This window comes from Oncorhynchus mykiss, chromosome 29, assembly GCF_057628025.1.
Source record: "Oncorhynchus mykiss isolate SJ-2025 chromosome 29, ASM5762802v1, whole genome shotgun sequence".
Lineage (NCBI taxonomy): Eukaryota > Metazoa > Chordata > Actinopteri > Salmoniformes > Salmonidae > Oncorhynchus > Oncorhynchus mykiss.
Genome location: NC_143050.1, coordinates 17,246,729 through 17,258,975, shown reverse-complemented (window position 1 = coordinate 17,258,975; position 12,247 = coordinate 17,246,729). Strand labels below are relative to the sequence as shown.

Genomic DNA, 12,247 nt, shown 5'->3' with positions numbered 1-12,247 from the left:
TAGAAAGGGAGGAATCTAGGAAAAAACCCAGAGAGGAACCGGGCTCTGAGGAGTGGCCAGACCTCTCCTGGCTGTGACAGACATTACTCCTGGCATACAGGTCTTACACAATCTAATTCACTGGTCTCTCTCTTTTTCTCTCTCTTTCTCTTATTCTCTCTCTTTACACCTTTTCTTTCTCACTTCGTCTGGGTTCTCACAGCCAACGGGACGGGCTCCAGCAGCCAGCTCTCTACCCCAATTTCCAAGCAGTCCCCCACCTCCACCCCCAACAGCCCAGGCATCCACCGCAAGCAGTCCCCCACCTCCACCCCCAACAGCCCAGGCATCCACCGCAAGCAGAAGGTACCCCATTCTCTCCACCACCTATCCCCCCCTCTCTTCCCCTCTCTCTCTTTCCCTGTTCTCCCTCATACTGCCTTCTCTCTTCATCTCTCTCATACTTCACCTTCAAGCCCATAGCTCAGCTCAGAACTCATTGAACAGGATCTGTCCCCTAGCTCAGGCGTTTTCAAACGAGGATCCACGGTGTCCGCTGAAGTACTCAGGGGGTCTGCAAAGCAGTGTGACACAGACAACAACACAGAGTTACACATGGCGTAAACAATAAACAAGCCAATAACACAATAAACAAATCAATGACACAGTAGAAAAAATAAAGTCTATATACAGTGTGTGCAATGAGGAGGTAGGCAATAAATAGGCCATAGGAGCAAATAATTACAATTTAGCAGATTAACACTGGAGTGATAAATGATCAGATGATGATGTGCAAGTAGAGATACTGGTGTGCAAAAGAGCAGAAAAGTAAGGTAGATGGATTGGGTGGGCTATTTACAGATGGACTATGTACAGCTGCAGCAATCGGTTAGCTGCTCAGATAGTTGATGTTTAAAGTTGGTGAGGGAAATAAGTCTCCAACGATTTTTGCAATTCGTTCCAGTCACTGGCAGCAGAGAACTGGAAGGAAAGGCGGTCAAAGGAGGTTTTGGCTTTAGGGATGATCAGTGAGATATACCTGCTGGAACGTGTGCCACGGGTGGGTGTTGTTATCATGACCAGTGAACTGAGATAAGGCGGAGCTTTACCTAGCATAGACTTATAGATGACCTGGAGCCAGTGGGTCTGGTGACGGATGTGTAGCAAGGGCCAGCCGACTAGAGCATACAGGTCGCAGTGGTGGGTGGTATAATTTCATTTGGTAACAAAACTGATGGCACTGTGATAGACTGCATCCAGTTTGCTGAGTAGAGTGTTGGAAGCTATTTTGTAGATGACATCCCCGAAGTCGAGGATCTTTAGGATAGTCAGTTTTACTAGGGTAAGTTTGGTGGCGTGAGTGAAGGAGGCTTTGTTGCGAAATGGAAAGCCGATTCTAGATTTGATTTTTGATTGGAGATGTTTAATATGAGTCTGGAAGGAGAGTTTACAGTCTAGCCAGACAACTAGGTATTTATAGTTGTCCACATATTCTAGGTCGGAACCGTCCAGGGTGGTGATGTTAGTCGGGCGGCCGGGTGCGGGCAGCGAACGGTTGAAAAGCATGCATTTGGTTTTACTAGCTTTTTAGAGCAGTTGGAGGCCATGGAAGGAGTGTTGTATGGCATTGAAGCTTGTTTGGAGGTTAGTTAGCACAGTGTCCAAGGAAGGGCCAGATGTATACGGAATGGTGTCGTCTGCGTAGAGGTGAATCAGGGAATCGCCCGGAGCAAGAGCGACATCATTGATATATACAGAGAAGAGAGTCGGCCCGAGAATTGAACCCTGTAGTACCCCGATAGAACCCCATAGCTATCTAGCATTAGTGCAATGACAGGAAGTCTACAGGAACAGTTAGCATGCTAGCTGTTTCTGTTCGTCCGACTCTAGGGCAGTAGATAAATGGCTATCTTGAACTACCCATTTAATATGGAGGAAATTACAGTCATTGGAGACAATTACAGGTTTTTTTCTGTATAGAAAATTCTTTGTCTTAGTCTAAGTGGGCAATTTTCAGGATCGAAGAGTGTCAACTTAAACGACCAAAACCAGATCGAAGAATAATTGATACCATCTTTGAGAACTAACAATCAAATTAAAGCTAGACACTAGCTAGGTTTCCACTCAATTGGCGACAGATCTTCATGTGAATGTTCTAAAATCAGCATAAACAAAATACACCTTTCCCAGAAGTGGTGAGTTTCCATCAAACAGACTTGTTGCAGATAGAAATCAGAGTGTGATGACGTAGTGCACACACAGTACTTTTTCGCTTAAGTTTTCATGTACAAAATACATATCACAAACTGTTGATTTAAATAGCAAATGTGTCTACTCTGTTCTTGGGGCTTTAGCAAATGGCTTGCAGATACAGTGTGGGTAGGGTGTGCCATGCCGGTATGCTTGTCTACATGATGAGATTATTATGGCAAATATTTTTATTTGTCAAACGGCAGTCAAGCATCGATCATCATGTCACCAATCAGGCCCTTGATATTTATTGGAAAATATCATTAAGATTACTGTGCACTTTCCCCACCCTGTGAAGTTTATCATAAGTTATTTAATCTGTAGCCTAATAAACTGCATTGTTTCCAGAGTCGTAGTGGGAGGACCAGGGCTGTTGCGGTGACCGTATTACCGCGGTCACGAGTCATGAAGGCAGTCAAATTCCACATGACCATTTAGTCACGGTAATTAGGCTTCTCCAAGCTTTGATGCTGCTGCTGGTCATTAGTAACCTACCAAACTTGCTAACTGCCTGGTACTCAGCACTCTGTTGCCCCTCTAATCACTCTGACATCGATGCAAATGTAATCAAACACTTCATGAGAGCCCATGAGCAACATTTCTATAGTCTATGCAATTATGGGAGAATACAGAGTGATGGCCTCTAATAAAAAGAGGAGGATCCCATCAGCTTTCTATAGGCTAGGCCTAGTATATTTCTCTCAAATTTCCTGAAATTAAGCACATTGTTTAAATTTACCACAGGAGTGTAACGTAGACGCTAGGAGTAGGGAAGCACGTGCAGGTGGTGAGTTTAATAATAAACGGAACAGAGAACAAAATAACAAACACGAGTTTCAAACATGAAAGACAGTTCCATTCCTCAGACAGTATTTACTAAGGGAGTGACAGATTTAGGGGAGGTAATCAGTGAAGTGATGGAGTCCAGGTCTGCCTAATGATGAATGTCTGGACTGGTGGTTAGTAAACCGGCGACGTCGAACGCCGGAGGGAATGATGGCTGGCATGAAAATAAATCATCGGGAAAAGCATCCTCCATTTGCTATTTAAGTGCATAGATGACATGTATTTTTTCCCCTGCCCCTGTTTCGATACAGGTGCATGATAATGGTCCATTCTAAATCAAAACAAATTTCATACATGCAGTACCAGTCAAACGTTTTAGACACACCTACTCCTTGCAAAGTTTTTCTTTACCTTTACTATTTTCTACATTGTAGAATAATAGTGAAGACATTAAAACTATGAAATAACACATGTGGAATCATGTATTAACCAAAAAAGTGTTAAACAAATCAAAATATATTTTATATTTGAGATTTTTCAAAGTAGCCACCCTTTGCCTTGATGACAGCTTTGCACACTCTTCTCTCAACCAAGAAACATGAGCAATTAATATTAGACTGGTGGAAATCTGTCCTTTGGTCTGAGTCCAAATTTGAGATCCTTGGTTCCAACTGCAGTGTCTTTGTGAGACGCAGTGGTGAACGGATGATCTCCGCATGTGTGGCTCCCACCATGAAGCATGGAGGTGTGATGGTGACACTGTCTGTGATTTATTTAGAATTCAAGGCACACTAACCAGTATGGCTACCACAGCATTCTGCAGCGATACGCCATCCCATCTGGTTTGCGCTTAGTAGGACTATCATTTGTTTTTCAACAGGACAATGACCCAACACACCTCCAGGATGTGTAAGGGCTATTTGACCAAGAAGGAGAGTGATGGAGTGCTGTATCAGATGACCTCGCCTCCACAATTACCCGACCTCAACCCAATTGAGGTGGTTTGGGATGAGTTGGACCGCAGAAGGAAGGAAAAACAGCCAACTACTGCCCCGCATATGTGGGAACTCCTTCAAGACTGTTGGAAAAGCATTCCTCATGAAGCTGGTTGAGAGAATGCTTGAGTGTACAAAGCTGTCATCAAGGCAAAGAGTGGCTACTTTGAAGAATATAAAATATAAAACAGAAATATCTTATTTACATAAGTGTTCAGACCCTTTGCTATGAGACTGGAAATTGAGCTCAGGTGCATCCTGTTTCCATTGATCATCCTTGAGATGTTACTACAACTTGAAGTCCACCTGTGGTAAATTCAATTGATTGGACATGATTTGGAAAGGCACACATGTCACACCCTGACCTTAGAGATCCTTTAAATGTTTTATGTGGTAGGTCAGGATGTGACTAGGGTGGGAAATCTATGTTTATATTTCTTTGTTGGCAGAGTATGGTTCCCAATCAGAGGCAGCTGTCTATCGTTGTCTCCCATTTTTTGATCATATTTAGGCAGCCCTTTTTCCCACCTTCAGTTGTGGGATCTTGTCTTTGTGTGTTGCATGTGTTGCACTCCTAGCTTTACATTCGTTGAGTTGTTTATTGTTTTTTGGTGGAACATTTCAAATGAAAGAAAATGTACGCCTATCACGCTGCACCTTGGTCTCCATTTAACGACACGTTACAACACACCTGTCTATATAAGGTCCCACAGTTGACAGTGCATGTCAGAGCAGAAACCAAGCCGTGAGGTTGAAGGAATTGTCCGTAGCGCTCCTGGACAGGATTCTTTCGAAGCACAGATCTTGGGAAGGGTTCCAAAAAAATGTCTGCAGTATTGAAGGTCCCCAAGAACACCGTGGCCTTCATCATTCTTAAATGGAAGGACTGGCTGCCCAGCCAAACTAAGCATTTGGGGGAGAAGGGCATTGGTCAGGGAGGTGACCAGGAATCCGATGGTCACTCTGTTTGAGTTCCTCTGTGGAGATGAGAGAACCTTCCAGAAGGACAACAATCTCTGCAGAACTCCACCAGTCAGGCCTTTATGGTAAAGTGGCCAGACTGATGCCACTCCTCCGTAAAAGGCACATGACAGCCTGCTTGGAGTTTGCCAAAAGGCACCTAAAGACTCTCAGACCATGAGAAACAAGATTCTCTGGTCTGATGAAACCAAGATTGAACTCATTGGCCTGAATGCCAAGCGTCACGTCTGGAGGAAACCTGACACAATCCCTACGGTGAAGCATGGTGGTGGCAGCATCAAGCTGTGGGGATGTTTTTCAGTGACAGGGACTGGGAGACAAGTCAGGATTGAGGGAAAGATGAATGGAGAAAAGTACAGAGAGATCCTTGATGAAAACCTGCTCCAGAGCGCTCATGACCTCAGACTAGGGCAAAGGTTCAGCACACAGCCAAGACAACGCATGAGTGGCTTTGGGACAGGTCCTTGAGTGGCCCAGCCAGTGCCCGGACTTGAACCCGAGTGAACATCTCTGGAGAGACCTGAAAATAGCTGTGCAGCAACGCTCCCCATCCAACCTGACAGGGATTGAGAAGATCAGCAGAGAAGATTGGGAGAAACTCCTCAAATACAGGTGTGCCAAGCTTGTAGGTTAATACCCAAGAAGAATCGAGGCTGTAATCGCTGACAAAGGTGCTTCAACAAAGTACTTAATAAAGGGTCTGAATACTTATTTAAATGTAATATTTCGGGGGTTTTTTCTTGCACATAAAAAACTGTTTTTGGGGTATTGTGTGTAGATTGGTGAGGGGGGGATTATTTCATCCATTTTAGAATAAGGTTGTAATGAAACAAAATGTGGAAAAAGTCAAGGGGTCTGAATACTTTCTGAATGCACTGTATCTGCAATATTAAAGCAAAACATGTATAATAATAGCTAGTCACAAAATTGTACCGACCGTTCCTGTTTCCATCACAACTCTCGTTATTTTTTTTCCTTACGGTATGACTTGACTCGCATAAAAACTGTAGATGGAAACAATGTTTGTCAGGGAGAATCGAAAATTCCAAAACCAGGCTTTCAGGGCACAAGCCCATATATTATTTTATAATGTTTCCGCAGAGGAACACCGCAGTAGTCATGGCAAAATGCATAGAATTGCAGGAAATTAGCTTTAAAAACATCAAAATTGTCTCTCAGCGCCATGGAAAAATGGGTAGAATTGCAGAATGTGCTTTACTATAGCAAATTTTCTCTATGTCGCCAAAATACCTTTACCTTTCTAGCAAATATACTTTTATTCTCCACTTCCTCTTCTAGTGAACTGTGGGGAGATCATAATAATGAAACTGTCTACCAAATAAACTGAAGGGAACACTTAAACAACACAATGTAACTCCAAGTCAATCACACTTCTGTGAAATCAAACTGTCCACTTAGGAAGCAACACTGATTGACAATAAATTTCACATGCTGTTGTGCAAATGGAATAGACAACAGGTGGAAATTATAGGCAATTAGCAAGATACGCCCAATAAAGGAGTGGTTCTGCAGGTAGTCACCACAGACCACTCAGTTCCTATGCTTCCTGGCTGATGTTTTGGTCACTTTTGAATGCTGGCGGTGCTTTCACTCTAGTGGTAGCATGAGACGGAGTCTACAACCCACACAAGTGGCTCAGGTAGTGCAGCTCATCCAAAATGGCACATCAATGCGGGCTGTGGCAAGAATGTTTGCTGTGTCTGTCAGCGTAGTGTCCAGAGCATGGAGGCGCTACCAGGAGACAGGCCAGTACATCAGGAGACATGGAGGAGGCCGTAGGAGGGCAACAACCCAGCAGCAGGACCGCTACCTCCGCCTTTGTGCAAGGAGGAGCAGGAGGAGCACTGCCAGAGCCCTGCAAAATAACCTCCAGCAGGCCACAAATGTGCATGTGTCTGCTCAAACGGTCAGAAACAGACGCCATTTGGGTGGTATGAGGGCCCGATGTCCACAGGTGGGGGTTGTGCTTACAGCCCAACACCGTGCAGGACGTTTGGCATTTGCCAGAGAACACCAAGATTGGCAAATTCGCCACTGGCGCCCTGTGCTCTTCACAGATGAAAGCAGGTTCACACTGAGCACATGTGACAGACGTGACAGAGTCTGGAGACGCAGTGGAGAGCGTTCTGCTGCCTGCAACATCCTCCAGCATGACCGGTTTGGCAGTGGGTCAGTCATGGTGTGGGGTGGCATTTATTTGGGGGGCCGCACAGCCCTCCATGTGCTCGGTAGCCTGAGCATAGCCTGAGGTAGCCTGAGCCAGAGGTAGCCTGACTGCCATTAGGTACCGAGATGAGATCCTCAGACCCCTTGTGAGACCATATGCTGGTGCGGTTGGCCCTGGGTTCCTCCTAATGCAAGATAATGCTAGACCTCATGTGACTGGAGTGTGTCAGCAGTTCCTGCAAGAGGAAGGCATTGATGCTATGGACTGGCCCGCCCATTCCCCAGACCTGAATCCAATTGAGCACATCTGGGACATCATGTCTCGCTCCATCCACCAACATCTGTTGCACCACAGACTGTCCAGGAGTTGGCGGATGCTTTAGTCCAGGTCTGGGAGGAGATCCCTCAGGAGACCATCCGCCACCTCATCAGGAGCATGCCCAGGCATTGTAGGGAGGTCATACTGGCACGTGGAGGCCACACACACTACTGAGCCTCATTTTGACTTGTTTTAAGGACATTACATCAAAGTTGAATCAGCCTGTAGTGTGGTTTTCCACTTTCATTTTGAGTGTGACTCCAAATCCAGACCTCCATGGGTTGATAAATTTGATTTCCATTGATAAATTTTGCGTGATTTTTGTTGTCAGCACATTCAACTATGTAAAGAAAAAAGTATTTAATACGAATATTTCATTCATTCCGATGTGTTATTGTGTTGTGTTATTTTAGTGTTCCCTTCATTTTTTTGAGCAGTGTATATTCATAAAATGTTGATTACTTCTACTTACCATTACCATTCATCTGATAAGACAAGATGTGTGTTTTTTTGTTTTGCTAATATATACCTGGTCTGCCGGTTTGCCTGGACGGGGGTCTCTGGGCAAGAAATGCTTGAAAACCCCTGGCCCAGCTCATTCAGATAATGATCCTCCATGTTTTTCCCTGTAGGATCTCTACCTGCCCCTATCTCTGGATGATGATGATTCTCTTGGCGAGTCTATGTAGAGCCTCCTGTCTGTGTCTGTCTGTCAGTCAGCTGCTGCTGCCTGCCTGTCTCACCCAGGCCTACCTACCACTCAGATGTATCTCTGATGCTCTCCACCTTCACTAACGGCCAGCGCCCTCTAGTGTTCCTGGAGGACTTCTCCATTTGATCTCTCCCTGGTGCCACGCGTTAAGTCTACCTGGCTTGGCCACCACGGCTGTTCCACCTTTTGCTGCTTGAGAATTCACCACTAGATCATGTTTTTATATCCTATGTTGCTAAGAATGTATATGCTGGGCGTATACGACAATGATGTACGAATTACCGCCTCTAACAAATTCACCAAATCATTATATTGTGTGAAGGTTCACTATTACATGTTTATTGTTATACTTTCAAAGGAGAGCACATCATTTATTTACAAGCAATTTCAAAAAGGCAGTTCCCACAATATATCTACAATATATCTACGGTGTCTTTTTAACTTGAAAACCATGCATCCTGATATAGTGCAAACAACACATATTCCAAATTCACGTGAACAATTCCAAGCAGCAAATGGACTATTTATCCAGGGGTGTAGTAGTCAGACTTGAGTCAAAGTTTGAATAATGTCTCTCTGTCCATCTCTCTTTCTGTGCTATGGTTCAAGGTGTTAAAGTAATGAACATTTTTAGTTTTAGGTGAAGGCTCTTTAGCCATGAGAGTTGAATGTCCTTTTCATCCGCTGTAAATACTGTGTATAGCCATTGCTACATCCCAGCTAATGCCTAACATTCATGCTTCCATCGAGCGTCAATACAATGTCTGCCAAACGTTGAATCAACATAACATGTTTTTCATCTATCTATGAGGGAAAAAAACTGCAAGGCACAGGAGCCAAGAAGCTCTGAAACCGTTAAGAGTAGGAGTACTGGGGAGAAGTCCTCTTAGTGTGTAGAAGCCAACCAACCAACCAAAGCCAGAAAATGTGGCCCTTTTTTTAAAAACAAACAAGCACATCTTTTTTTATTAAAAAAGGGTTTAGGATTTTTAAGTCTATTTTAGCATGATTATCTTTCCTCCTTTTTCAAACTGATTCTAAGGAGACTTTAATGTTCATGTGATAAAGCCAGGTGTACTATATTGAGCAAGTTTTGAATAAACGAGCAATGTGGAAATTTGAAATGTAGATAATCTGTAATGCCCCAGTAGAGTCATACGTGTAGGCTACATGTACTGTCTGTATGTTACTGGGACCTAGTCCAATCTGACCAGACCATGTCCATATAGGGGAAATAGATTTTCACCCGCATAGAAAAACAATAAGTAGAGCTTCTCACATTTTGCATGGCTAGATCTTGTTTCTTTTTTTCTTAGTGCTTAATGATTGAATACAACGTTTTTAGATAGGAGGAAATTGCATTTTTGGATTTGTTCTCAAAAAAAAGTGGAATTTTATTGTTGATAAAATGATGTTAAAAGTAATATACATATATGTCTAAAACAATAACACATGAATGGTTATAATAATGTCATGTTCCTGGAGAGAATGTCCAATGAAATCTGATGGACACATTGTGTAATGCAAAGTGAATTAGTGCAGGCATACAGGGACATTTTTCTGTGGCAGTCATCACAAGGAATAGTGACATACTAGCCTATTAGGTAGACAGACTATGTATTACGTATGTCAGGTGTGCACCTCTCTCTGGATCTACCTGACTCTGCAAAAAAATCTGCTAAATTGGACCCAAGTGAGCAGCGCAGCAACTAGACTCCTCCCACCCTCCGTCTGCAGGGTGATGTCATTGTGATGTCAGCACTACAGCTAGTCCAACTGCAGGTCCACTTTTACCCCGTCTGGGAATCAACACTGTGTAAAATAAAACCTTAAGAGTTTGTTTTTCTTATGTGGACATTTCAGTTCGACTTTCTCACCAGCTGTTTGATATCTTTTATCTTTGCCCCAGATTTTCTTCAGCTTAACATTAAGTGTCAGTTGTTTTGTGTGAAGCTGCAGTCACCATGTCAGACAGGAGGTGGGAAACACCTCTCAGCTCCAGTGGTGCCTTTTTTTTTTTTTATAATAAAGAGGAAAACTAAGACTTGTTCTTTGTTAACCAACTGTAAAGCTTTTTTAAATGTCTTTGTAGCGCTGCGGTCAGCGCAGTGTGAACTCTCATTGTTTGTAGACTGCCAAGATAATAACTTTATCATGGTGCAAAATGTATTATTCTCTTTATGACTTGGGTTACTGGGAAATGTACAATGTCTTTGATGGTGTTTTTTGCAATGTCACAGTGGCTTGTTTCAGTGCTTCGTTCTATGTATTAATCAATTCCCTTTTGCAATTAAAAGAGTTGTGTTCCACCTCCCTTTGGCTGTAATCCAACGATGGCTGTTCGCTCAGTCTTAACTGAGCAACACAGTTCTACACTTCTGTCTCTTTGTTTTATTCACACCACTACCATACATCAATATCCACACACGGTCATATCCATAAATCCTGTTGAAATCACACGACAGTCCGTCTCCTCGCTGTTTTTGCCCATTATTAGGCTAGTGAACAAAGCAGCCTGTGCTGCAGTGGATTCTTCTGTGTAAAATTAGCGGAAACATATTCTAGAAACGTGCAAGCTTGGGTGAATTTGGAAGGAATTTTAAGTGATGATCATATCGCCCACATTTAAAATGGCAAGTAAAAAAAATGTTTAAGCTACCATGGTAACAATACAGTCCGTATTCTAGTCATATGTCCCTTGGTAGTGCTCAGCAGAATGACTTGGGTGTATTTTGTTGTGGGTGTCTGTGTGCACATGCATGTGTGTTTGTGGTAGGGGGAAGTCTGAAAGAGATGCAAAGATATGTAGAGACATCAAGAGGTACAAAAAAAATGGTATCAAATGTTATTTGTCACATACTTCGGAAACAACAGGTGTAGACTAACGGTGAAATGCTTCCGGGTCCTGTTCCAAGAATTCCAAATGAAAGATAAACAGAAGGAAATAGTGACATGAGGAATAAATACACAGTGAATAACGCATAAGAATGAGTTATGGTTATATAATAAGATGGCTATATAGAAGGAATTCCACAAGCAGTACCACAGTGAGAAACGCTGTGTTTCTATTCTGTTCATGAGAACTCACCATTTTGTCCGTCTCCATTGCCATGGAAACACGGAGTCTCAACAGTAAACATTAATCTCCAGTATAAACAGGGGTGTCTGGGGAATTCATTGCGATGTACACTACTGGGGAGTTCCCCTCACGTTTACACTGCTTTCGATGCAGCTGTGACCGTGGCACATTAGTAGACCTGCTGGAAACACAGCCAAGCACTAAATAACTGCTGCTGTTCTGTACGGTTTCCTCTGGTAAAACTTAACAGGGCGGCTGGAAGACATGCTTTCTCTCTGAAGAGCAGTGTCCAAGATGGTTGTGAAGAGAGAGTAGCATGTCCATTATTTTCTAGTAGTAAATGCATCCATACAGACAGACAAAATCTGCCTAAATCCATCATATTTACTATAGTATATCTTCACTGTTACTCATATTTTACTGGGGAGAGTACAACCAAAAATGCAATAAGACAATCCTAAGATAAAGCATTTATCAACACATGCACCTAACCATCTGTATGGGCTAAAAACATCCACAATTACTGTGTACCTTATATAATTCAATACAGATTCATGACATTCATCCACTAGAATATAACATATTACAGGTAAACTCTGGCATTATTCTTTTTGAGAGTTGGTCAACCCTATGAAGGATACAGGACTATTGACCACAGACAGAAATATGCACACATAGACACACACATGCTTGTATACACACACGTTTGTTTTACCACCCTTGTGGGGACCAAATAATTGATTTCAATTCAAAATTATATTTTCCCTAAACATAACCCTACCCCCCAACCATAATTCTAACCCTCAACCTAATTGTGAACCTAAACCTTACCCCTAAGCCTAAAACAGCCTTTTTTGCTTGTGGGAATCGGCTAAATGCTTGTGAGGACTTCTGGTCCTCACAAAGATAGTAAAGCCAAACACACACACCCACCTACACACACAGACAGACAGACATGC

The 12,247-nt window shown here is 43.0% G+C and overlaps 1 protein-coding gene across 3 annotated transcripts in view; it reads left to right on the top strand.

The window, feature by feature from the left end:
• The window catches only part of LOC110510024 (neuronal migration protein doublecortin), a 92,212-nt gene extending 81,628 nt beyond the window's left edge, over positions 1 to 10,584 (top strand). For all 3 annotated transcript variants that reach the window (XM_036967374.2, XM_036967372.2, XM_036967373.2), the window contains 2 exons: positions 203 to 345; positions 8,130 to 10,584. In XM_036967374.2, the coding sequence (XP_036823269.1) occupies positions 203 to 345; positions 8,130 to 8,186 (200 nt within the window). In that variant the 3' untranslated portion in view covers positions 8,187 to 10,584. The remainder of the gene's footprint in view (positions 1 to 202; positions 346 to 8,129) is intronic.
• The last annotated feature ends 1,663 nt before the right edge of the window (positions 10,585 to 12,247 follow it).